This window comes from Notothenia rossii, assembly GCF_949606895.1.
Source record: "Notothenia rossii genome assembly, chromosome: 5".
In the NCBI taxonomy this organism is placed as follows: Eukaryota; Metazoa; Chordata; class Actinopteri; order Perciformes; family Nototheniidae; genus Notothenia; species Notothenia rossii.
This window is the reverse complement of record NC_136903.1, coordinates 37,932,667-37,958,698: the sequence shown is the minus strand read 5'-3', so window position 1 is coordinate 37,958,698 and position 26,032 is coordinate 37,932,667. Positions and strand designations below refer to the sequence as shown.

At 43.3% G+C, this 26,032-nt stretch overlaps 2 protein-coding genes across 2 annotated transcripts; both read right to left on the bottom strand.

The window, feature by feature from the left end:
* Positions 1-20,631: 20,631 nt before the first annotated feature.
* Positions 20,632-22,925, bottom strand: LOC307041968 (E3 SUMO-protein ligase ZBED1-like). The gene is made up of 3 exons (XM_079685588.1): positions 22,545-22,925; positions 21,893-22,400; positions 20,632-21,673 (listed from the first exon to the last, which is right to left on the bottom strand). Exons 1-3 carry the CDS (start codon positions 22,906-22,908, stop codon positions 21,469-21,471), a joined length of 1,077 nt encoding a protein of 358 aa, XP_079541714.1. The 5' UTR covers positions 22,909-22,925; the 3' UTR covers positions 20,632-21,468.
* Positions 22,926-23,077: 152 nt separating this feature from the next.
* LOC307041867 (general transcription factor II-I repeat domain-containing protein 2A-like) lies at positions 23,078-25,711 on the bottom strand. Its single transcript, XM_079685427.1, has 2 exons — positions 24,045-25,711; positions 23,078-23,843 (listed from the first exon to the last, which is right to left on the bottom strand). Exon 1 carries the CDS (start codon positions 25,162-25,164, stop codon positions 24,049-24,051), a length of 1,116 nt encoding a protein of 371 aa, XP_079541553.1. The 5' UTR covers positions 25,165-25,711; the 3' UTR covers positions 23,078-23,843; positions 24,045-24,048.
* Between the last annotated feature and the right edge of the window lie 321 nt (positions 25,712-26,032).

Genomic DNA, 26,032 nt, shown 5'->3' with positions numbered 1-26,032 from the left:
CTTTGTGAAGAATGATATGCTTATTTTAAATAAAAATGGGATTCTATGGGATTCCCAAGTGGAGTGTTCTCACTTTACAATCAACAATTGTGAGTGTTTCCTAAGAAGTGAGGATCAAACAGGAAGGACATGGACATCAGTGTCCGTCCCTAGCGGCCTTTAAATCCAAACTCAAAACACATTTTCTGACTAAACTTTCTATGAACCTTCTGTTTGACCCCTGGAGTTCCAGAAGCACAGCTGTGAGCCTCTCTGAGGATTAAAGACAGGGGAGGGGGGGGGGGGCTCATACACTGAACACATTGTGAAGCCCTATCAGGCTGTCTAACTAAAATGTACTTGACTGATAATAAATAATAAATATTTTCTTAACAATGCAGAGGAATAATGAAGCAGAGATGATCCGTCCGATTTAGCTAATTTTCAGGCTTGTATTTTGTGCCTCTACTTTCACATGTCTAAATGCTTTAATGTTCAAAAAAGTGCTTAATTTGTCTCATTCTGTTGCACTCCGACTGCCTCAGGGAGGAGGTTCCGCAGCCTGAGGTCGAGCACAACCAGACTAAAGAACAGTTTTTTACACCAGGCCGTCAGGAGGCTGAACTCTACCTCCCCTCTCCCCCTGCCCCCACTGGACTCCCCACACACTCAGACACTCAATTCCAGCTCCGGACACTTTTTTACGCTATGGACAATATTGCACTAATGTACATTCGCTAAGATATTGAAGTGACTGTTATTTTGTTATTTTGTATATATTGATTTTTGTGTTTTATCTTAATGTGTGCATATGTATAAATGTGTTGATTGTATAGAGGATATTCATATTTATACATATTTGTATACATATTTGTATATTTGTATTATTGTATTTTGTATTCGGGATTGTTGGAAACATTATTTCAATCTCTCTGTCTGTACACACACACAGAAGAATTAAAGTTGACTTTGACTTATTAACGTGCTACAACAGTCAAAGACAATTTCATTTGGAGAAACATGCAACAGTTCCAAAAAACTATACAAATATAAAAACACAAATGTTTCAAAACACATGCAAATGAAGAAACATCTTCAGCAACTTAATATCAGATGCAGAGCACTTATTAAAAGCTCTGCATAAACAAAACGCTGCAAGAAGCTCAAAACACAACGGAAACCAGGGGACACTAAAAAGTGATGCACACATTTGGGAAACCAGGGGTGTTTCTCAATGTCGAGTAAAGCTGCTCCAGAGCCACTATTTCAAGCATACTACGTCATCGAGTGCCGCCGAAGTACTGTTCCAATGTCCAGCATACTTGGAATTTTACCGAGCCCGGCGTACTTCGTTTGGAGAAATTTCGAGGCTGCACATGTGTCGACTCCGCGATCTTAAAATCCCCACAATGCTTTGCGCACGGACCAATTTCCACAAATCTGTGGCGGAAAATGTAAGGAAGGGCCTCTCATATGACGCACACCTGCACACTTGCTAGCCTGTTCCACTCTTCGTTTTCCGAATGCCAGGAAGTATTCTTGCCTCGCTTCTGAAGCAAGACGCTCAGAAGACATGTGCTACCAAGCAAGCGTACTCGCGATTGAGAAACACCCCAGGTGTTACGTCCCGGCTCGTGGAAAGTAACATATAACCAGTTGAAATTGGTAAAGTGGAAGTTGTTTAATGAATGAGCACAATACAATTGGCAACAAACAGCCACAATCGAAACAAAAGGCCACACAGGCACCAGTTTAAACAAACAACAAAAGGAACTAAGGGAGACTCTTTAAAGAGTTTTAACAAGTTAGTATAAACAAAATAACTAACAACAAAATAAACTAAAGAAAACCTCACTTCTAAAGTGGGATACGTCCATCCCTCTCTCCCACTGCTGCCGAAACCCTCATCCACGCCTTCATCACCTCCCGTCTGGACTATTGCAATAGCCTCCTTTATGGTTCACCTGCAAAAATCCTCAACAAACTTCAATATATCCAGAACTCCGCCGCCCGTCTACTCACCCACACCCGAATCCGTGAACACATTACACCCGTCCTCATCAAGCTCCACTGGCTCCCCATCCCCCAGAGAATTCAGTACAAGATCCTCCTGATGACGTACAAAGCCCTCCATAACCTGGCCCCATCCTACCTGACTGACCTCCTCCACAGACACACTCCCACTCGCTCCCTCCGCTCTGCCACTGCCAACCTCCTGTCCCTCCCCACCCGGACCAACCTCAAGTCTTGGGGCGACAGAGCCTTCTCCGTTGCTGCACCCACCCTCTGGAACTCACTACCCCAATTCATCAGAGATTCTTCCTCCCTCACAGCATTCAAAACATCACTCAAAACCCACCTGTTCAACACTGCATTCAACCACTGACCCCCCCCCCCCTATTTTCTGTTTTGTTTATCTCTTTTTGTATTTCTTTGTCTTTTTTTGTTGTGTTTTCTTAAATTCTCTGTGAAAGCGTCTTTGAGTTTCATGAAAAGCGCTATAAAAGTCCCATGTATTATTATTATTATTATTATTATTATTAAGGCTAACAAAAATAGGCAGTCACCAAAACAAAGCCTGGGTACAAGTTAACCACAGTTAACGTTGTATTACAAGATAAACATAGTTACAAGAGCAAGCACAAATATACACACAACCTAGTTAACCACTGTTAACAGAACTAGCACATAATGTACTGTAACAGGACTGGGCAGATAAATAGGAAAGTGGTAGTGCAGCAATCACGACAGAGGCAGAGTTCAAATCCCAAAAAAGGCTTTATTGCTGTCAAACTCCAAAAATACCTTTCATTAGTGATGGCAGTTTGACACTGAAGCTTCGAACGGAGCTTCAACCCTGGACTTCCTATTCCATAGAAGCAGTGCTTCGAAGCTTGCTTCAAATCACGTGACATGTGACGTCCGAAGCAGCAACTGCTTCAAATCACGTGACATGTGACGTCCGAACCAGCAACTGCTTCATTTCCTTAATGAATCAACTCACTGGTTCGCCGTCCAATCAGGTGATTCAATGCACTGCCTCGTCTCTATTCTGACAGGTGACAGGTTGAAACAGTTTCAAATTTGAGCGCTTCAACACTTTATAACCGCTCTAAACAATGCGCAATGTGTGGGTTGTTGTCGTAGTTTGCATTGTTGCTGTTGAGTTGTTGTTGGCATTGCATTTGAATTGGATCATTATAGAGCAAGCCAGGAAGAAAAATAGGTCGTTCTGGCTCGTGAAACACTTCGAAATGTGGAGAAGTTGTGAACAAAAAGACAATGACTAATATAAAAACATGGTTTAAGGAATTGATAGCCCAGTGGATAGAGCTGGCGGCCAGGATGCGGCGATATCCTCCGCGCAGCTGGTTCAAAGCTCGGAATAGTTACATTTTTAATCATTGCTTTTCAACTTTAATACTTTAATAACTGAGAAAAGGCCCTCTCCGCCCAAAAAAATATCAAGCACTCTCTAGTCTCTTCTCAATAACCCAATACACACTATTATCAATCTTTAATTGCAAATCGAACATGATATTCAGTCTTAGTGTGTGTGTGTATCGAATATTTTTCAAGGCAAAGATGCGTTAAACCCACTGCAGCCTTGCACTTCGCCAGGAGAGGTCGCTGTAACTGAAGCTTCGAGAAATGAACCTATTTCCAACACAATTGTCCAAGTGGTTCGACGCTTCATTCAAAGCTTCATTTTGCCATCACTACCTTTCATTAAACAAAGGCTAATGTAGCCGGGCCGCTAACCGACTTACCAGCCTACAAAAACGTTTCCTTACACTGGGAGCCTCCTGCTCCCTCCATGTGCCACACACAACTGAGCAACTCTGTGTGCTTTGTCTCCCTTGAGAGAGTGATTAGTACCAGGTGTGAGGTCTTCTTCTTCTTCTTCTTCTTCTTCTTCTTCTTCTTCTTCTTCTTCTTCTTCTTCTCTTGCTTTTGGCGGATTGCAAACAACTTAAAAGGTGCATACCGCCACCTACTGTACATGAGTATGCATCATCACATCATTCCAACTCATTAACCTATGTTCTAATCAAAATTAAAAAAAAAAAAAATAATAAAACCATTAAATAAATAAAACAAAACAAAACAAATCTATGTTCTTTCCTGACCTAATGTTAAATTCTTTTTCCTACCCCAGTTTCACTCAAAAATGTAAACAATGCCTTTCTGGTAGCTTTTACTCCCTCTCCTTTTGTTCCCAAAACACCAACCACACTCCACTCCCTCTCTGCCTCTAAGACTTTAGCCTTTAATTGTTCTCTTTCCGCTTTATAGATGTCACAATTTAACAATATATTCTACATCTTCTTTTACTGCACAGTTCCCACACTTGTTACTGTCACTTTTCCCCATGATATACAGCGTACTATTCAAAGCCGTGTGATTTATTCGGAGTCTAGCCATCATGATTTCCTCCCTTCTGTTTCTTTCTTTATGAATATTAATTGTAATTGTATTTTGTACTTTGTGATAGTCCTTGCCTTTCTGGTCTTTCTCCCACCTTTTCTGCCAGATCTCCATCCCTTTCTTCTTAATGACTGCTTTTCCTTCTCCTTTACCAAGTTGAACTGGTAGTGTTATTTGCTTTTGTAGTGCAGTTTTTGCTAATCTATCAGCACACTCGTTCCCTTTCACCCCCTCATGTGCAGGCACCCAGCAGAAATGCAGATCTATGCCGCTTCTGTGCAGTCTTAACAGGCTATGATTCAGTTCTATGAGAATGTCTTCTCTAGTAGTTGTTGTTGATTGTATGCTTTGTAATATGGACAATGAATCTGTACATAGAACCACCCTATCTGGTCTGACCTCTTCAACCCACTGCAATCCTATTATTACAGCAAGCATTTCTGCTGTATACACTGATAATTGATCAGATGTTCTTTTTAAAATAGATATTTTAAAGTCTGGGATGTATATGCCAACTCCAACACGCTCTTCCTTGTTCTTAGAGCCATCTGTATAAATGTGTAGGTAATTGTAGTACTTTTCGTTCAGATACATACTTGTTTTAATTCCCACTTCATTTATTTGCCACTCTTTTTTCCTTTCTATGATATTCATATCTATGTTAGCTTCTGGGAACAGCCATGGGGGAACACTGCTAAATGGGATATTCTCCACTCCATATGCCCTCGTTCTTTCCTTACTCGTCCAGCCAAACCCACGTCCCTGGAATTTTGCATATTCCCAGCAATCCTGTAATATTCTGTTTGGAATATTTTCTTCTCCACTACCTTGTAGTCTGACCCAGTATGACAGAGCAAGTTTCTCTCTTCTGATCTCCAGAGGTGTCTCTCCTGCTTCTATCAGAACTGCATTAATAGGGGATGACTTTATTGCTCCAATACACAGCCGCAATGCTTTATATTGTATTCTATCAATTTTAAAAGCGATGTTTTTGCTGCTGCTCCATATACTATACAACCGTAGTCTATTGTGGACCTCATAATTGATCTGTAAATGTCTATTAATGCTTGTTTATCTGCGCCCCAGTTGCATCCAGCTACAGCTCGCAATAAATGTAATACTTTTTTGCATTTTGTTTCCACTTGATTAATATGCATTTTCCATGTGTATTTGCTATCAAACCACAGTCCTAGGTATTTGAACTCATTCACCTTTGTCATTGGACGCTCATATAGTGTTAGCTGTTGGCCATCAATCTTGCGTTTGTTTGTAAATACCATGTAGCATGACTTGCTTTCTGACATTTTGAATCCCCAGTTATATGACCACCTCTCCACTTTTGTAATCGCTCTAGCTATATTTTCCATTACGTCTGGGGCATTTCTTCCCCTCATCCAAATAGCCCCATCATCTGCGTACAGAGCCGATTGTATGCATGTGTCTAAGCATTTAAATTTATCATTAATCATGATGTTAAATAATATTGGACTGACTGCACTCCCTTGGGGAATACCATTTTCTATTTCAAAATAGTTGGAAATATCTGCTCCAACCTTTACTCTAAATGTCCTGTCTGTTAAAAAGGCCCTTACCCAATTGTACATTCTCCCTCCAATACCCATTCTACCCAATTTGATCAGTAACCCATCCCTCCACATAGAGTCATACGCCTTTTCAATGTCAAAGTACACTATTGCCATTATCTCTTTCATTTTCAATGTTTTTTCCACATCGTTACTCACTCTTACTAGCACATCTATTGTGGAACGCCCTTTACGAAATCCGCTCTGAAAACTACTCAGCAGCCCTTTCTGTTCCAGTACATGTGAGAGCCTACGGACAATGATCTTTTCCATCCATTTACATAGGTGTGATGTAAGAGCTATTGGTCTGTAGTTACTAGGGTTAGCTGTATCTTTCCCTGGCTTATTGAATGGTAGCACGATTGCTGTTTTCCACACACTTGGCATATCTCCTTCTCTCCAGATTTTATTGAAAAGACTCAACACCATTTTCATAGTTTCCATAGGTAATTGTCTAAACATAGCATAGCATAGCTGGTCTTGTCCTGGGGCTGTATATCCTGTACCTTGTAAGGCTATTTTGAGTTCTGACATTGTAAATTCCACGTCCAGAGCCGACCTATTATCCTGTCTCTTCTCCTTCACGTTTTCATTCTCTGCTAGTAACTGCTGTTTTTGCTGCCTATGCATATCACTGAGATGCTCCCCACTATGTACTGCTGCAAGTGTCCTTCCTAACATATCTGCCTTCTCTTTATCTGTCACTGCCAGCCTCTCCCCATCCACCAAGGCTGGAATTTTAATGGATTTCCTTTTCCCACTCATCCGCTTAAACATGGACCATCACCCAATTTAACTCCTCTGCCAATGGTAGAACAAAATTCTCTCCATGTTCTCTTTTTTGTATATTTAATTGTCCTTCGAGCAGATGCCCTTTTCCTTTGAAACTCTATAACATTATTTTGCGTCATGTTTTTCTTTAATTCTCTAAATGCATTATTTCGCTCTTTAATAGCCCTGCTGCATTCCTCATTCCACCATGGCACCACTTTCTTCCTACCCTTGATTGTTGTTTTGGGTATACTGTTCTCTGCTGCATTCAGTATATGTTGCGTTATTTGGCTTGTAATGACCTCTATGCTTCCCTCTGATGTTAGCAGGTGTACCGACTCCTCACACCATATCCTAAATTTCCCCCAATCAGCTTTAGCAAAGCACCACCTGGTTATTACACCTCCTTCCTGCATATATACATTAGTATTCATTTTAGTAAGCACTGGATAATGGTCACTTCCTACAGTGGAGCTATTAAAAACAAACCATTCGCATGTATGAACCAAACAGTTGGACACTAATGTCAGATCCAGGCATGAGACTTTCCCCCTGTGTACATCTACTCTTGTGCCATGTCCATCATTAAGGCATACTAGTGTTCTTTCCTCCAGCATTTCTTCCACTATATGTCCGTTACTATCTGTATGGTTGCTGCCCCATAGACTGTTGTGTGCATTGAAATCACCACACCAAACTTCCTTCCTATGTTTATTGCCTGCTATTTCTTTAAATATATCAGTGGTTAGATTTTTACATGGGTTGTATAAATTGATTATCCTAATGTTATCTTGTTTCCTAGGGTTGCAAATTTCCACTATAATACACTCTATATCATCAGGAGATTGCACCTCCCTATATACCACACCATCTTTGAGAAACGTGGCACACCCTCCACCATTTTGACTATTAGCTCTATCATGCCTTATACAGCTAAATCCTGGAATGACAAAGTCTAATTGAGGTCGTAACCAGGTTTCTTGCATACATATTACCTCAGGGACCACCTCTAGCTCATATATATATTTATTGAATTCTTGACCATTAGCTATGAGGCTTCTTGCGTTCCACTGTAGTATGTGCAGAACCATGATTAAGGATCTAACCCTCATCCTGATTTTCATTTTCCCAAGCTCCATTTATAGCTAACATTGCATGTATCTGATCTGCTTTAATATCTTTCATGTCTAGGAATTTTCCAGCTGCCTCCACAATGGCTTTGATTCTATCACTTTTCTTTTTTAACTGTAATGCAACATTTACAGTATGGCATATGAATACCACAAAATTCACCTTTTTCACTCCTAGAACATCATCATCCTCTTTACTCTTGGTGGCGCTGTGGGGTTGGATTTGAAGATTACTTTTTGGTGTGTTCCTGCCATTTTGTATTGTAATGCTCTGCTCCATTCCACTAGGGGTCTTATTGATTGTTATTGTTCCCCTTACTTTCTTTATTGCTTCTGCGTATGAAACTTTGTTTGTGATCTTAACCCTCTGCACCTCTCTGGCCTCTCTCTGCACTTCACATCCTCCAAACGCAGCACTGTGATCTCCTCCGCAGTTACAACCTTTAACCTTTGCATCCTTTTCACATTTTCCATACTCATGTTTTCCTCCGCATCTCGCACACCTTAGCTGCCCTTTACACTGCTGCGCTGTGTGCCCCATTCGTTGACATGCGTAACACCTGAGAGGTTCGGGAATGTACTCCCTAACAGTGAAGTTCAAATATCCCATATCTGCCTTAGGTAATGTTCTCTCAAACTGAATGAGAACTGATAATGTTTCTTTGAATGTGCCATCCCGTTTGCTTTTAAGCCTTGTGACTTCCACTACTTTACCTCCTTTTAATTCACTTTTAATATCTTCCACTGACATGTCCAATGGTACTCCTGAAATTACTCCTCTCAGTTTTGCCATTGCTCCTGGTACATGCGCCTTCATTTTCTCCCCATTCAGTGAGTTCATTCCCAGAATCTTTTCCTGCTGCTGTTTGTTATTGGCATGTATCAAAACCCGCTTGTTGTTCATGAATTTAGAAAATTTAATTTTTCCAATCTCTTTTTCAATTGCTTTGGTAAGTTTAATCGGGTGGTAATGCCCACCATCCTGATTGAATTCTATTACAACTTTCCACTCGTGTTCTAGTTCTTTATCCAACCTTGCTTGGCTGACACTTTGACTGATTTTTGATTTTTTGCTTTGATTAGCCTTGTCGGCTTCACCCGACCAATCCGACCACCTTCTAGCTCTTTCTGAACTATCTCTTTCTTTCAAAGATCTTTTCTTCCTCGCAGCTTTGGATATCATCCATTCCATATCGTCTCTTTGGCTACCATCTGAGCTGGTTGACATGATGAAACACTCAATGTACAGTTTATGCAAATCCGCCAAAAAATAACAGTCCAATGCTACCGTTTCTGTATGTATCCGAGTTTTCCGATTCTCTCTGAGCTTTCTGTCACGCGTCTCCAACTTCACTTCCACTTCCGGGTTGTTCGTCCGCTCGTCCAGTCGCTCCTCCCTGGTAAGTCCCAGGTGTGAGGTCTCCACCCCTGCTCCCAATACTGCTAATTGGAAGAGGGTGGAGCCACCTGTTGGGAATGTAGGTGCCTCCCACTACCCTGCCTTTCAGCCCCTTACAGTACGGATAGTATGAGAGGCCGTCTAGCTCACAACTTATACTTGGTCTTACAAACAATATCAGAATCTCACACATACACCACTCAACTCTTTTATACATATAGCTCAACACTTTTACACGCACAATCATTCTCTCTTTCACACACTTTTATCTGGGCCATAAATCAAACTTACTTACGTATCAAACTGTACTTTCTTATAAACACTATTATTCCAACTTACAGACAACATCATACTAGAATATAATACTCTAGTAGCAGTGGCGGCTGGTGGAAAATATTTTTGATTGGGCTATGGAAATGGTGACAAAACCATACTAGGGCATTTAAAATCAGGAGACTAAATACGAACATTGTGTGTGTGTCAGGGTATATACAGGAATCCTGAAGTCAAATTTAATACCTTTTAAGACCTTTTTTAAGACCCTTTCCATATATTTTAAGACCTCATCGCAACTTTGAGTTCTAACCGGTTACATTGGCAACACACTTTACTATATTGATTGTAAGATAGCAAAACTAAACAGAGTGCAGACAGACTACTGAAGCCTCCTTTCCACATGAACTTCAACCTCTCTGTGAAGGTCAGGTTTAATGCAGTATGCTGCTTTTTTGCTTCTGTAGACTCTGTGCTCTTTCATTCCAGTAAAACTCCTCAGAAACCATTAGAAACCAGTATTTGACCAATAAACAAAACAATTGACAAAACTTTGAACTATCAAATATGTTAAACTTTGGTGAGCTTCAGTGGGGTAATGCCATATAGGAGCTCCCTCACAAATACCCAGGGGTTAAATTGGGCTGGGGCTGTCCGGGGCTAAGCCCTGGCACATAGGACGATGCTCTGACGTCATCACCCTCACACATTTGTCATATGTTTACAAAAAAGGATATATATGTTAAGACTTTTTTCGTTCTTAATATAGACTATATTTAGGGTCTATATGTGTTGACTTTACTTTAAAATAGCAGATCTCTGTGACCGGATATATAGTTTGGCTTAGACCCCGGCCCCACAAGGACGCATACGGTAAAACGCATACGCAAGCGCAAAAAAGGCTTCCGTTCAAAGGAGCCCTCAGCCAGAGCAGCTGCAGCCAACAAGCTGACTGTTGCTATCTGTAAACTATGCCGCCGAAACATAATTTCAGCCAATCAGCGTCGTCAGATCTGATTCTCAAAGGGCACCCTTTCAGCGCCCTGGCCTGTGTGTCTGTGAGTTGTTTGGAATCGTATCCAAGGTGACGCTACAGTAGTTGTCTGCAGGTGTAGACTCCGGTGCTAGTGGATCGCCGGAACTGTAGATTAACATTTACATGCTTATTGTAGTTGTAAGGGCAATACCTGTGGCACCATGGAGCATATGCGTGGGCTGGACCTGTATTTTAGAGGAAAGGAGTGATCAGAGGGTCGAGTTGTCGATTCTTGTTCAGTTTTCATCTTCCTCACCCTCTCAGACTTTGAGTTGCGCGCGCTGCTAAAGAGACGCGCTACCATGGAAACCAAACAATGGTGTAGCTGTATTAAAGTCCGAGTGGAAACAGTCGTGAGTAAATCAGATGTTGTCAGAAATCGGGAGAAATGCGGGAGGGTCCCGCGAAAATCGGGAGGGTTTGCAAGTATCACACACACACACACACACACACACACACACACACACACACACACACACACACACACACACACACACACACACACACACACACACACACACACACACACACACACACACACACACACACCAGGGTGTCCGCGGGGTCTTAAAAAGTATTAAAAGTTGATAAATCAATTTAGCGAAAATGAAGGCTATTAAAAAATATTAAACGGCATTTTCCAAGGTATTAAGAAGGTTCACAGCAACGACAACATGAAACACCCTTTAATTTATTGAAACGACATGTCGGGAAACCCCACAAGGCGGCCCCATGCATAGCGCGCCGTAAAATGCTGCTTATTATTTTAAGTTTCGTTGCCTTGCTCCGCTCTGTGTGTGTGTGGGGGGTGGGGGGGGGGGGGGGGGGACTAAACGACTACGGTAACGGGTGCCAAGGTGGGTAGACCGGCATACGCAACGCTCTGGGGGTCCAATGGCTCCGTGTGTGCCCTATATCATATAGGGCACACACGGAGCCGTTCATCGTTATCAGAAAATGATCATATAGGGCAGGGGTCCCCAAACTTTTTTCTCTGGGGGCCACATTATCGTTCCTGACTGTGATGAGGGGCCGGGATCGATCATGTGGGCTGTATACTAGGCCACTGCCTGTTATAGACATAATTTCTAGCACAAAATAGTTCATCATTACAAGTGATTTGCAAAAGAAGTGAGTAGGCTACTTCACATGTTTTTCAATTTGAAATACCACAGGTATTCCTTTTATTTTCTAATAACAACCATGTAAAAATAGCAAGGAAAGGTTAGAAAAACATGGTGATTGACAGTTTATGAGTGATACAATAGAAATGGTAGGCCTATATTACAGTGAGATGAGAAATCATCAAGACAAGAAACTTGGTGAACAATATATCAAATAACTAGTGGTGGGCATAGATTAATTTTTTTAATCTAGATTAATCTCACTGTATTCTTGGAATTAATCTAGATTAATCTAGATTAAAATGGCTCATTTGAATTCTGCCGAAGGCATTCAGAATATGTGTGCTACCCAAATAATGACTAAAAGTAAGTCTTTGAGAACGGGTTTCTCAAGCCAGGTGGTGCATTAGACCAGGGGCTCATCTCCAGTTTCCAAAATGCATCACAAACTGCTTGAGAAAGCTGTTCTATGATAATTGGTGATGAAAATAAATCAATGACAATGAGATGTACTTGTGTTTATTAACTGTTTATTTTTAGTTGAACAGTAGGCCTATATAACAGGTTGTAATGAACTGTTTACAGTCAGTAGCTTTGTGTCAGTCAAAGCTCTATTTCTCCTTCTTCCACCAGTCACTCAGGCAGACCAGTTTGTTCACATTTTCTGGTGACAAACAAGCTCTCCTCTTCTGCACAATATGGCCTGCTAAAGAAAAAAGTCTCTCGCATGGGACAGTTGTGGCAGGAGTCCCCAAGTATTTACGGGCAATTTGGGCCATCTTACCATAGACAGCAGTGTGCTCCGACCACCACTTCAGTGGACACTGATCTAGACTGGCACTGGGCTCTACCTTGTACCTCTCCACTGTCCTATCTTCTGGTGTCTCCTCATCTGATTCTGAGTCGGATCCCATCAGTAGCAGGGCTGTTTTCTTCTTGGGTGGCTCAGGGTTCTCCTCCCTGAGTGGCTGCAGAGCAGGTTCTTCTCCCTTCATCAACGCACTTAGCTTTGCCCACACTGGCTCCCTCTCTGCTCTGGGCAAGCACTTGAGGTCCTTAAATCGTGGATCTAGAGCAGTCGCCACCTTTGATGAATAAAAAATAATAATTATTGATTGATGAAAATGTCACTTTCCAAATCCAACCTCCATATTTCTTCATGACTTATTCATCTGGCTTTACAGTCTATTATGGTCATACAATGTAGTTATATTCTGGTCACTCTGACATACCTTAAGCCAGGGCTATTCAACTTCATTAGCAAGTGGGCCAAATAGGAAAATCACAGGGGGTTTGTGGGCCACACAATACTTTGTCAAGGAATCACTACAAATAACTCTTGCTTACATAGTGTTAATAGATACTAATACATTAAATGAACTAGTCAAGTGCATCCCTTTTTTTTTACTTTAATTGTATCAACATAAATCATTACAGAAAGCAACCAGTCCATAAAAAAGTATGAAAGCTTCGGTTACAAGACTTGACACAAAAGTGCAAAATGTTGCATCTTTAAAACTAAGGAGACATGAGGTTTTTTCCCCCAACAGTTCCATGTTCACTAATAACAGTATTCATCACATTAACAGTAAGTAGCCCTGTGTAAAATATCCTCAACACTTCCAAGCATACATAAGGTGCATTGAAGACAACACAAGTCCATGAAATGTAATACTAAATGCAAATAGAACATAGTAAAACAATAGCCATCAGATTCACAATAACATTCATATGTTGGAAACATTTTTACAATTTTCGAAACAGTAAGTAGGCTTGTTTGAATGACCATAAAGTGAATGACCATAAAAACAGATCTGCATACATTCCATGCATCAGACTTCTGTCATGTTTAGCCTGTTTGAGTCAGTGAGAGAAATTACACTGCCTTGATTTAGCTATTTCAGCATAGTTTGGCTCATAAGTGGTAAGAGCAATCCTGAGACACTCATGCAACTTTTCATTGGTCATGGAGCAACGTGCCCTTGTTTTGATGGCATTATTGTGAGAAAAGCTAGACTCACAAGTATAGGTAGATCCAAACATTGTCAGTATACTGTAAGCAAGGCCACCTTCCTCATTGTGGGGTACTGATACTGGCTAACATGGTTAGACCAAAAGTCCACTACACCCTCAGACTGCAGGAGCTGTTTTAAAGCAAAGGAAGACTGCACATCAACCAGCTCCATCTGAAAGAGGCTCTCATCAATGCAAGATACAGTATGACCTCTTTTACTTTTACACAGAAGTCTGCATCAGGCTTGATGGAAAACGGGTCACGGGCAAACTGCAATACCTCAATTGGAATGCTGAAGCCTTGGAATCTGTCAGTAAAGTTATCAGTCAATTTTGTCATGAAGTCTGTCATGACTGGCGTTATGTTTGCTCCAGGTGATGTGGTCATAAATGCACAGAGTTTTGGGAATTGCAGCAGTTTTGTCGTCAATAGGTCTGTTTTGAAGATCGTTAGCTTTGTCTTGAAGGCACAAAGTCTTACAACCAAATCAGCGATAGACTTTTCACGACCCTGAAGTTTGCAATTCAAAGTGTTCAAGTGTCCAAAAATGTCACACAGAAAGTAAACATCTGCCATAAACTGTTCATCTAACATGCGCTCCAAGAGGTTTGTAGCTCGTTTGTGCTTACTCGTGCGAAGGAAAGACCAGTGTTGAAAGTGTGCCGGTCCTACCCGGTCCTTAGTACCGGTAAGAGATTTCCAGGCGGTCCGGAGGACCAGGAAGAATTGACAGCTCCACCCGTGGATTTTATACTACGAAGGGAAGATATTTTGGTTTGGATTACTGGTCTGGGGGAAGCTCGCGAGTGTGTGTGTATACATGTGTGTGTGTTTGTGTATTTTTGCGTATTGTGTTTGTTTCCCGGGGAAAACACTAACGAGAAACACCGGCTGTTGTTATGCCTGCTGTGACCTCAAGTTACTCCGTTCTCCGCTTGTAATTATGCCGTTACAAGCTTCTAAGTTGTATTTATCATCTGAATTTGCCGAAACAAGTTTCATATTCTGAAAGCCAAGACTTTGTTTATTTAAAATCAAACAAAACACGCGAACCCCGAAAAACTATTTTTTTACGCAAATCCACTTTTATTTTGAAATGAGCCGTTGCGACTTCCGACTGATTTCGATAGAGCGGGTCACATATTTGCTTTTTCCCACTTTATCAGAACAGCGGGAGGAGAAAAGAATGGAGTGACTGAATGACAGCTAGAAAATTAGGCTACGTGGTAATTAAAGCAAAGATGCAAACGACGATTCTTCAGATGTTTAAGAGAAAGGAGAGAGATGAAGAAACTCAGAATGTGATTAAAATTAGAAAAACAACGCCCACAGATGACACAGGTGATGATGCTTATTTAGCCCAGAGAATGGACATGAACCTGGCCATGATGAATATAATAAGTTAGCTAACTAGCAAACTGTATATCTCTATATGGGGTGCCCAACCAGTGGATCCCAAGTCGATCGCGAGATGTCTAAAAGTAGAACAACAATATTCTGTTTTATCGTTAATGTCCTACAACAGGGGTGGCCAAACTTTTTGGTTCAGGGGCCACAATGATGTATCAATGTGACAGCCGGGCCGGGGGGCATTGTTTGGTTCCGTCTTGATTCATGTCGGGCTGAGGGTTGTTTTAATCTCATTCTCCCGCGCGCGGCACGACGTCCACGCGCAGCTGTGACAACCAGGGAGGAAGGGACTTTGCGCGGCGCGCGCGGCGTGTGGACAGTGGGGGATAACATAAATAAAAATTGGATCGTTGGATTTTAGACTTTAAGGCTTTTTAAGATCAGCGCGGGAACCCTGGCTCATTTATACCAATATTGGACGGGCCGCATTAAACAGATCAACGGGCCGCATGTGGCCCGTGGGCCGTAGTTTGGCCACCTCCGGGCCCGGTTCTACGGGGGTGCATAAGGGTCCCAGTTGAATGTTATGCACCCTCACTTGAAAAAGAGAAGGGAGTGAAAAATATTACATATACAATAACAATAATAATAATAGTAGTAGTAATATGAAGAAGAAGAAGAATATAGTTGAAAATAAAATAAACTGTAATTGTGGTCAAATATTGTGGTCAAATAACTATAGTTAATAACCCCCCCCCCCCCGTCAACGATCGCCGCCGTCTTGGTTCAAAAAAGGTTGGGCACCCCTGCTCTATATAGTCAATGGCTATCTTACTCAGAACACAACATGTACACAGCATACTATTTTAACATTAAATATTTTGCTTTGATATCTTCTATTTTAATCTGCACATTGTGGCATACATTTTGAGATATTTTATTTTATTAGTATTTTAATTTATGTAACCAATATTCTGAAAATTCAAAGAAAGACGGAGACTTTTTTGACTGTCTGCTGAATTTAGTTATACATTTTTATTCTAATTTATAATAGTTGAGGCCCAGAGGGAGGAAGAGGAGACTCAGCCAGAAGTAGTGGCAGCAGGTCCCTCAGAAGCCACCACAGGTGATGCTAGCCCTCTTGCATACCCTTCTATATGGAAAGAAGAACAATATGAACAGTTCAAACAGAAAAATGAATGGATATATGCTCACAATGGAAGGCTAGGCTGTACCCCATGCCATGATGTGAAGGATCTGGGTGTCATGGCATCCCGTGGTGTTAATATTGCTATTCAGTGGGCTGATGGAAAGATAATCCCAGCTGGTCAATCAAGGGATGTCCAGCTTTCATCACTGCGCAAAAAAATCCGTGAGCACAAGAACTCTGCAGCACATAATGAAGCAGTCAAGATTCTTCAGACAGCAAATAAAGATATTCTTCTGAGAATGAACGCGAGTAGTCAGGAGTCTGTGTTTGAGTCTACTGCCAAGGTATTCATGACAGCCTATTATGTGGCCAAGAACAACAAGCCTTTCACAGACTTTGAGAGTCTGATTGACCTGCAGCTAGGGGTTTCACAACTACCAATATTTACTAGTCGACTAGTTTTTCAAAATAGTAGTCGACTAGTCGACTAGTCGTTACGTCATAATAGAGACACACAAAGAGAGGTTTACAACTGTATTTTCTATTGGAACTCATACAGTAACATTAAACACTGCATTTTAATTTGTGTTACATGGCTGAGTAAATAACAAACACTGGACTCACCAAAATCGACAGCAAAAAACTCTTGTTTACATAAATGCCACGTAAATCCAGTGCGCAACAGCGCATTGCGCAACACTTCGCTGTCCTCCACGATAACGTCCACCTTTCCATATTTTTGGTTTGAACACCAACGCATCGACATGTGAGGGAAGGAGGCTTGACTGCTTTCGGGTGACAGTGTTGCCTGCCAGGGAAAAAACCCTCTCACTCGGGGTGCTTGTGGCTGGAATAGCCAGGTAGCTCCTCGAAAGCGGGGGAAGCGGTGCACGTTTTCTGCCCACCACTCCAGTGGATTATCCATTGTGGGGATATGCGGTGTCCGCTGGCAGTAATCCCGTAGCTCATCATCCGCATCACTGTTGACCCGTGTTTTCTTGCTGTTCGTTTGCCTCTGTTCAGTGCTGACGTCGGTCCGTTGCTCACTGGTGCTAGCATTACTGCTAGTGCTAGCTGTCGGCAGCGGGCGTTTCATCTTCAGATGGTTGCGCATAGCAGATGCATTTGTATTGTACTTCAGTACAGCTGTACACAACTGACACTTCACTGTGGAGTTGGTTACATCTTCGTTGAAGTACTGCCATACATAACGGCCCATCTACACTACAGGCATGAAAAAATCTTGAAGCTGGGTGTGTCTGAAGCTTGGCGATTTTTTGCGAGCAACCAATCACATGAATCTCCCGCCCCCGACATACAAAGCAATAGCAATGTTAAAACGAAGTAAACTGGATATAAACTCTCCAAACAGGTGAAAAAACTATCAGTTTCACCCACTGTCTCTGCCACCTCCCTCCATGCCTGGTTCCTCCGGTTTGTATCCCGGTAAATAGTTCCGGTCGTAAAGAACCGGGTGATTTGCTACCGTAATATCTCGTTTGGAATATGAGGAAATGAACTGCGGTCTGGCTCTCCCAGCTTGCACGCGGTTTGATTGGCTGAGCTTGCACTGGCGGGATTTGCATAAACGGAATTTGATTGGCTGATGCCAAGCATCGCGCCTCAAAAGTTGAACATTGTTCAACTTTTGATGCCGATAGATGCTCGTGATGCTTGCAAAGCCATGCCATGCTCCCCACAATGCAGTTCGGCGAAGATTCAAAATCTTCTACGTCACCCCATTCAAGTGAATGGGCGAAGCGTTGAAAGCATTTTTTGATGCCTGTAGTGTAGATGTACCGTAAGAATGTCGGACGTGTTTTGTAGCATTTTGCAGCACCTCGTTTACCTCCATTTTTTTCCACGACTAGTCGACTAGGGCCTACAGCGCCGACTAGTGGTAAAGGTAGTCGACTAGTCGACTAGTCGATTAGTTGGTGAGACCCCTACCTGCAGCATGCAAATTCTGCTGATTTAGGGCGTGTTTTGCATAGCAAAACTGTCTGTGTTGACATAATTGAGCATGTGTCATCACAGATGAAAAAGGAACTTCTAAAAAAGATAATAGAGACCAAGAGCAAAATCACAGTATTGGCTGATGAGTCAACCAGTGTTGGGCACAATCAACACTAATTGTGTTCCTGAAGGCTAGTGTTGATGGAGACATGGAGCCCATTGCCTTTCCATTGGACCTGGTTGAGCTGGATAGTATGTCTGCTGCTCATATCAAGGAACAGATTATGGGTTGCTTGCTTAAAAATGGCTTCACTGTTGAGTTGCTGAGAGAAATCCTCATTGGATTTTGCAGTGATGGGGCCAGTGTCATGCTGGGAGTGAAGTCAGGTGTTGGGGAGTTGCTCCAGGATGACTTCCCAGGGATCATACTATGGCACTACCTTAATCACAGACTGGAGCTTGCTGTTGACCAGGCACTGGATGTGACAGGGGGAACAAAGGACTTCCAGGCCTTCATGGACAGCCTATATTCATTATATAGCCAGTCACCAAAAAACATGCGGCAGCTGAGTGAATGTGCTCACAACCTGGACATCGCCCTCAGGAGGATTGGAAAAGTGTTCAGTGTTCGCTGGGTAGCTTCTTCATGGAGGGCAGTCTCTGCAGTTTGGCAGTCTTATCCAGTCTTGGCACAACATTTCCGTGAGGCATCAGAGGATGATACAAGGGACAGCAGAGAGAGGGCCAAATTCAAAGGTCTGCTTTCTAAGTTGTGCTCCATCAACTTCCTGAAAAGTCTTGCACTGATGGCAGATGTTCTGACTGAACTTAAGAACTTGTCAGAAATTCTTCAGAACAGGAAGACCACACTCCCAAAGGCCCATGACATCATGACGACGTATGTCAAACGCATAGAAAGTTTCAATCGCTACCCAGGACAACATGCAGTTGATGCCAGTCAGGCAGAGGAAGTGATGGAATTCAAGGGAGAGGAGTTAAGAGTTGGCAGGTCTCCCATCATTGACTCTGCTCAGTTCATCCGAGCAGTGGCAGACAATATGAAAGAAAGACTCTTCACAACCACAGCAAACAGAGCACAGGCCAGTGTTGCAGCCAACCGAAAAGAGGCTTATAACAGCCTTATCAATCAAATGGCAGTCCTCAACCCTGACAACTGGGACCATGACAATCCTCGATTTGGAGATAATGAGGTGAGGGCTTTGTGTGATGTCCTACATGTGAACCAACAAGAGGCCCATCTTGGATTCACAGAATACAAGGCCAGTGGAGGAAGAAACATTCCCAACAAAATGAAGAAGTTGCTCATGGCAGTGGACACACTGTCTCCAAGCAATGCTGACTGTGAACGGGGGTTCAGCACAATGAACAACATCATAACTGAGTATAGGAGCAAACTTACAGCAAAAAATGCAGCAAATCTCCTCTTCATCAGCTCTGTGGGACCACCATGCAGACAGTGGGATCCACTGCCTTATGTGAAGACCTGGCTGGGCCCAAGGAAGAAGAGCAGCCCACTCAACAAGCTGCATGGCTCGCCGGTACACAGAAGAGGAGAGCTACTTCAGCCCTCTGTGGAAAATGTGGAAAAGTGTGTAGTTTACCTCCCTCAACATGCCTTGCTAATGGTCTGTTAAGTTTTGACACAAGTTGTATGCACAGTTGAAAATAAATAATTGACTATACATATTGTCAAGTGCTTCTAATTTCTACCCCATAAAGGCATTACAAATGTGAAGTTTGTGTTCAGGGATGCATGAAGCTGGGGGCGGGAGGAGAACAATATGAACCAATGAAGGTCGGGGTAGCATTATAGTACCTGCAAGAAATTCAAACCACTTTCACCCCTGGGAAAGACACAATCTCCTGGCGGAGTTCACAGAAACGATCCAGGACCTTTCCTTTGCTGAGCCATCGGACATCGTTATGGACGAGTAAGTCCGTGTGTCCAGCAAACGTGTCAGCAAGCAGCTGACGGAACAGGCGGTGTTGTAGGCTGGAGCTTGAGCGAATGAAATTCACAATGTTCATGACAGTGTCCATGGTGTTTTTCAAAGAGCTTTGCACACAACACAGATTGATGAATTATACAGTGTAAATACTGCATTCGTGGGGCTATGGCAGATAGACGTGCCACCAGCCCCTGCACTCTGCCGATTATAGCTGGAGCGCCATCAGTGACCAACAGGCACACTTTTTTTAAATCCATTTGACGTTCGTTAAAAAACGAGACTATCTTTTGAAAGATAACCTCATCTGTAGTGTGTCCCTCCAACGGAATAAGCCCCAGAAGTTCTTCCCTAAAGCGAACTCCATCGAAAAACCTCACATAGATGCACAGCTGGGCCATGTCAGTACAGTCAGTTGATTCGTCCACAGCGATTGATATAAACTCTGCTTTTCGAAGGTTTTCCAAAAGCTTCCCCGACACATCCTTTGCAAGTAGTTCCACTCTGCGAAGTGTTGTTGTGTCTGAGAGAGGTACCTTTTTTAATGGCTGAAGTGACGCTGTCTTTTACTTTTTGGTCAATAACCACTTCATCGATGACAGCAAGCAGGCACTCTTTAACGGTCTCCGTGTCGGTAAAGGGCCTCTTCTGTCTGGCTAGTGTCCAGGCTACTCGCAGGGATGCTATCGTAGCTCTCTCTTGTTCCGTGCAAAAGTGACTAAAAGCCACTTGACTCCGTTCAAATGATGCTAGCAGTCCCTGTACTTTCCTTCTCCGTTCCTCTGAGCCCACGGGAAAACTGGCAGAAAACGAGCCGTGATTTTGAATTGTAGTGTCGCTTTACGTTGTATTCTTTCATGATCACGGATATACTTTTGTTGCACAATAAACACACCGGTTTATTACTTGTTGCGGCTGGCAAAGTAAATACATATTTGTCATTCCATTCATTCTGGAATTGGCGATTTTCCGAATCAACTTTACGTTGCTTGGGCTTGGAGAGAGACATCTTGAAGCTGTTACTCGCTGGCCCGCGAACCTAGTGTGTAACGTGAGTTTGACTGAGCCAATGACAAGTGCGGACACAGTGCGTTTCTTTTTTTTAATGAACAGAGCGCGGCAGGCAAAATAACGGATTCAAAATAATTCAAATGAATGGAAAAAACAGCGTTTTCGCCACATCGTCGGATTTAGTGTGATCAGACATTAGTGTTATTTATGCTATTACACATATGCCATTTCGATTTGCAGGCAACCTCTTGTGGGCCAGAAAAAAGTTCTGAAGGGCCTGATTCGGCCCGTGGGCCGCTAGTTGAATAGGCCTGCCTTAAGCCATTCCAGGTTTATTTTCTCCCTCCGCTGGTTGAGGTCCTTGATGAAGGCAGCCTTGAATCGTACAATATAGGCAGGATCATCATCTGAAATGTTCATCGCATGCTGGAGGTGGCACAGGGCAGGTAGAACCACAGAGCAGGATACATACTTATCTCCACCAAGGAGCTCAGTGATGTACCTACAGACAGACAGACAGACAGACAGACAGACAGACAGACAGACAGACAGACAGACAGACACACAGACACACACACAGACACACACACAGCAAAACATTATTAGTGACAGATTAATTTAACTCAGATTACACATTTAAGGGCAGGTGTTTCTTACATACAAAGTGACATTTAAAAACTTGTATGCCAATTCATGAACACACTATCTTTGTAGACCATACCTGCATGGCTCCAGCAGTTTCTCTAGCTTTGCCAACTTCTCATAATCCGCATTTGTTGGGAGGGCCAGGTTGTGCTTCTGCAGCGACAGCGTTGTGTGCAGTGCGTCTCTGTTGCGCCTCACACGCTTTATCATCTCAAGAGTGGAATTCCAACGTGTTGGAACATCTTGCACGAGTGACTCCTTAACTTGTCCAAGGGAGGATTGTTGGACATTTAGCTCGTCTGAGTTGGCCGGACTGTGTTTGAAATGTCCGACCACTTTACGGCACTTGGCCAGTGCACCATCAAAACCACCTTCCCGAAATGACATTACAATAGCTCTCTGTACAACATGCGCAACACAGGGCAAGTGCTCGAATGGAAGTATCCTCCCTGCTGCCACCATATTAGGAGTGCTATCTGTTCCAATAGTGCTTATTTTGTCAGTTATCCCCCACTGATTAGCGACGTCGAGGAACTGCCTTGCACACGCTTCTGCAAAGTGACGCTCCTCTGTTTTCATCACACCTAACGGACAGACAAAGTAAATTAGAATAATTTCACTACTAGTAGTAAACAACTAGCAATTATCAAGAAGCAAACATAACGTGGTGGTAATTAAAAGGCTACGAAATTAAATTATGTAATTTAAAATGACATAACGTAGCATACCTAAAGCGAAGGAGTGAAGTTCCCAGCTAGCATCGATGAGGTGTACTGTAACGCCGAGGTAGTTGTCGTTGTTAACGGACGTCCAATGGTCCCCAGTCAGTGCTACAGACCTCGCCTCTACCATCTTCTCAACTTTCGTAGCTTTCTCTTCTGCGTGCTGGTCATTTATTCTCCTCATGATAGTTCGCCTCGCAGGTAGTTTGTAAGATGGGTCACCTGTGGCCGCCTGGAGAACAAGCTCGAGCCCGTCATCTTCAACCACGCTAATGGGCCTGCAGCTGGTGGCAATCCACTGAGCGAGGAGACTAGTTAGCTTGGCTGATAGAGCTGTGCTGACGGGCTTGCCTCGGTTGCACTCAAACATAGTTGTTTGACGACGAGTCTTCCCCCACGCTACATCAGTGCTCGGCCCGGCATCTTCCGCATTAGCTAAGGGATTCTTTGCGTTTAGGTGGTACTTGAGACTGGATGAACTCCTACAGTAAACTAATTCCGCATTGCACAAGGTGCAAACAACCTTATTTTTGTCGAGGTTTCCATCGGGAAGCTTCTTAAAAATAAATTTCCCCTGAAGCAAACCCCGCGGCTTCATTCCTGCTGTATCCATGTTAGCATGTCACGTTTAATGTGGCTGATTTGACCGGGGTCAGATCCATAGACAGTAGAAGAAACACAGGTCAAAGACTCGATCTCGCCCCCTACAGTGCAATTCGGCTAGGTATACATCCGCGCTAAATTATCAAGGTGAAAGTCATCATCGCTTGCGTAGTATAGACCCAGCTCCCAACCCAACTTTGAGAATAGATTAACGGCGATATTTTTTTTTATCGCCGACAAGAGTCTCACGTTAACGCAGCACGTTAACGCCGATAACGGCCCACCACTACAAATAACCAACTCTTATTTGTATATTCAGGTGAGATTTTTTTTGTTCAAGGTGAAAATGCAATGAGCACCCAAACACTTTTACAGCACAATTATCATCCCTTTGAAATAGGAGATTGAGATGAGGGGCAGTGCATAAAGAGGAGAAAGAGGAGAGAGAGGAGAGAGAGGAGAGAGAGGGAGAGAGAGAGAGACAACGATGGAGAGGCAGATGCTGAGAGAAGAGATTGGGAGGAGAGACTGAGCAGTAAACCCTCGGCAGGTTAAACTAGAAGAGAGTAACAGAATGGGAAGTCAGCAATATGTGCAGTAGGTGAACTGAATTGGTACTTGTAGCCAGGGTGGAAGGAAGGATGGATGGGCAGTGATCTTTGAGGTCAGCAGTTGCAGTCCCCTCTCTTGCTGCCTGGAAACCTGGCATAAAGGGATGACATTGGACACATTCAGTAAATTACATAAATATGCTGCCTGTTGTTCCTTGTGATGTGATTTTACAAATACAGTGTAGCATTATTCATTAAAATTCATTAAAAACATTAATCATATTTCATCAAAAAATCATAGTTCATGTTTACAGCCATATAAAAATGTAATATTTAAAATCAGTATATTTACCATATCAGTGTGAACTGTGTGCTTGCTTCTGGCTGGTGAGAAGTCCGATGTCTGGGTGTAGCCTAGTGGTTGCCAGTCTCAAAGTTTGATGCAAATGTTCATCTGAGAGTCTGTTCCTCGTTGGATTTTTTATTTGCTTCATGCGGGAAAACGTCTGCTCGCAGGTGTAGGTGCTGCCAAAAACGGTACACATCTTCAGAGCATGTTGTTTAATGTTTGGGTAAGTGCCCTCTGGTAGCTCAGCATAGAACTCAAGACGGTGGTCAGGCTTGAATGCGTCTTTAAGGACATCACAATTCTGCAGCTCGGCTAGTTCAAACTGAAGAGAGGGAAGTGCGTCGTCAATGTCAGCAGCAAAGGGGTTCTGGAACAGACTTATGTCTTTGTTGTTGACATGAAGCTCGCGGAAGCGCACACTGAACTCTCGCTGCAGCATCTCCAGGGCATCTTTGCACTTTGCGACTGGGAAAGGGGCGGCTGGTTTCTCGGCGCAGTAGCTTTGGGTGGCAGGGAGATGTGTGAAGTCCAGCTTTTGGACCTGTCGCACAACGAGCTGCAGTTTGACCTCGAATGCTTTTATGTGGGAATACATGTCGCTGATGAGATTCCCTTTGCCTTGGAGCTGTAGGTTGAGGTGGTTCAACAGTTCAGTCACATCAGTTAAAAACGCGAGGTCCCATTTCCACTCCGGGTCGGTCAGCTCCCGTACCGTTTCACCTTTAGATTGGAGGAAGGTGTTGATTTCGGGCAGCAGGTCGTAGACACGGCGCAATGCTTTGCCTCGAATTAACCACCGGATTTCGGTGTAGTACAGCACATCCTGGTGAGCAGACCCCAGCTCGGAGAGAAAGGCCTGGAACTGCCTGTGTTTCAGCCCATTTTTCCGGATGTAGTTGACACAGTGCATAACCACCTTCATCACAGACGCCCACTTCAAAACTTTGCAGCACAGCGCTTGCTGGTGAATCAGGCAGTGAACTTGAATCGGTGGGGCGAGACCTCGTTCCTCGAACTCGCCGTTCAAGCGCCCTACTAGACCCCTCGTAGATCCGACCATGCTAAGCGCACCATCTGTAGTGACACTGGCAAAATTAGCCCATTGCAGACCAAGTTCGCCCATTGTTTTGCACACTTCGACAAAAAGGTCTTCTCCAGTTGTTGTACCTGTATATAGGGCCTAGGCTATATGATCATTTTCTGATAACGATGAAATAGCCCGCCTCCCTCTCCCCACGTCTCCTGCTGCTGCTGGGCTGTCAGAAGAGGGGGAGGAAAAGAGAGGCAGTCACCGTTTATTAAATATTCTTATATTATTATACAGAGAACAGAGTCGTTATCAATTTGTTTTAAAGCTCAATAAATAACAAAGAAGACCTCTGACCGGCACTTTTCTTATTTTGTACGGAAGATTTAAACTTTAACGGACATGTTGACCGGTGGAACATTGTTTTTACGGAAACTGCCGCACGGTCCCCTCGTTCCTTGGAAGAGGCGGAGAGGTGGGTGTTTTTCATCTGCTGGTGGACTACCTGAGAGATACAGCAGGAGAACACGCCGTCCACCGCGGAGAATAAACAGAAGGGCAACCATGGCAACCATGCTCCGGGGTCTTCTTCGCTGCTTTTGGTGTATTTCGGGCGGCAGCAGCGCCACTTACAGGCCTGACATATGTACTAAATCGTTTCCAGCAATTCCAGCAGTCTAGTGTGAACGGACACGTTAATGAATCGAATGCGTGTGAACCAGGGTCCGCTCCAGAACAAATCGAATGGGGGGGGCAATCATTTACCACGGGGGGGCACACACATGCTGTAAAGTCTCTTGTCTCTCACACACACAGCACTGCACGCTTCATTAAGCCAAGTCTCTCTCACACACACACACACACACACACACACACACACACACACACACACACACACACACACACACACACACACACACACACACACACACACACACACACACACACACACACACACACACAC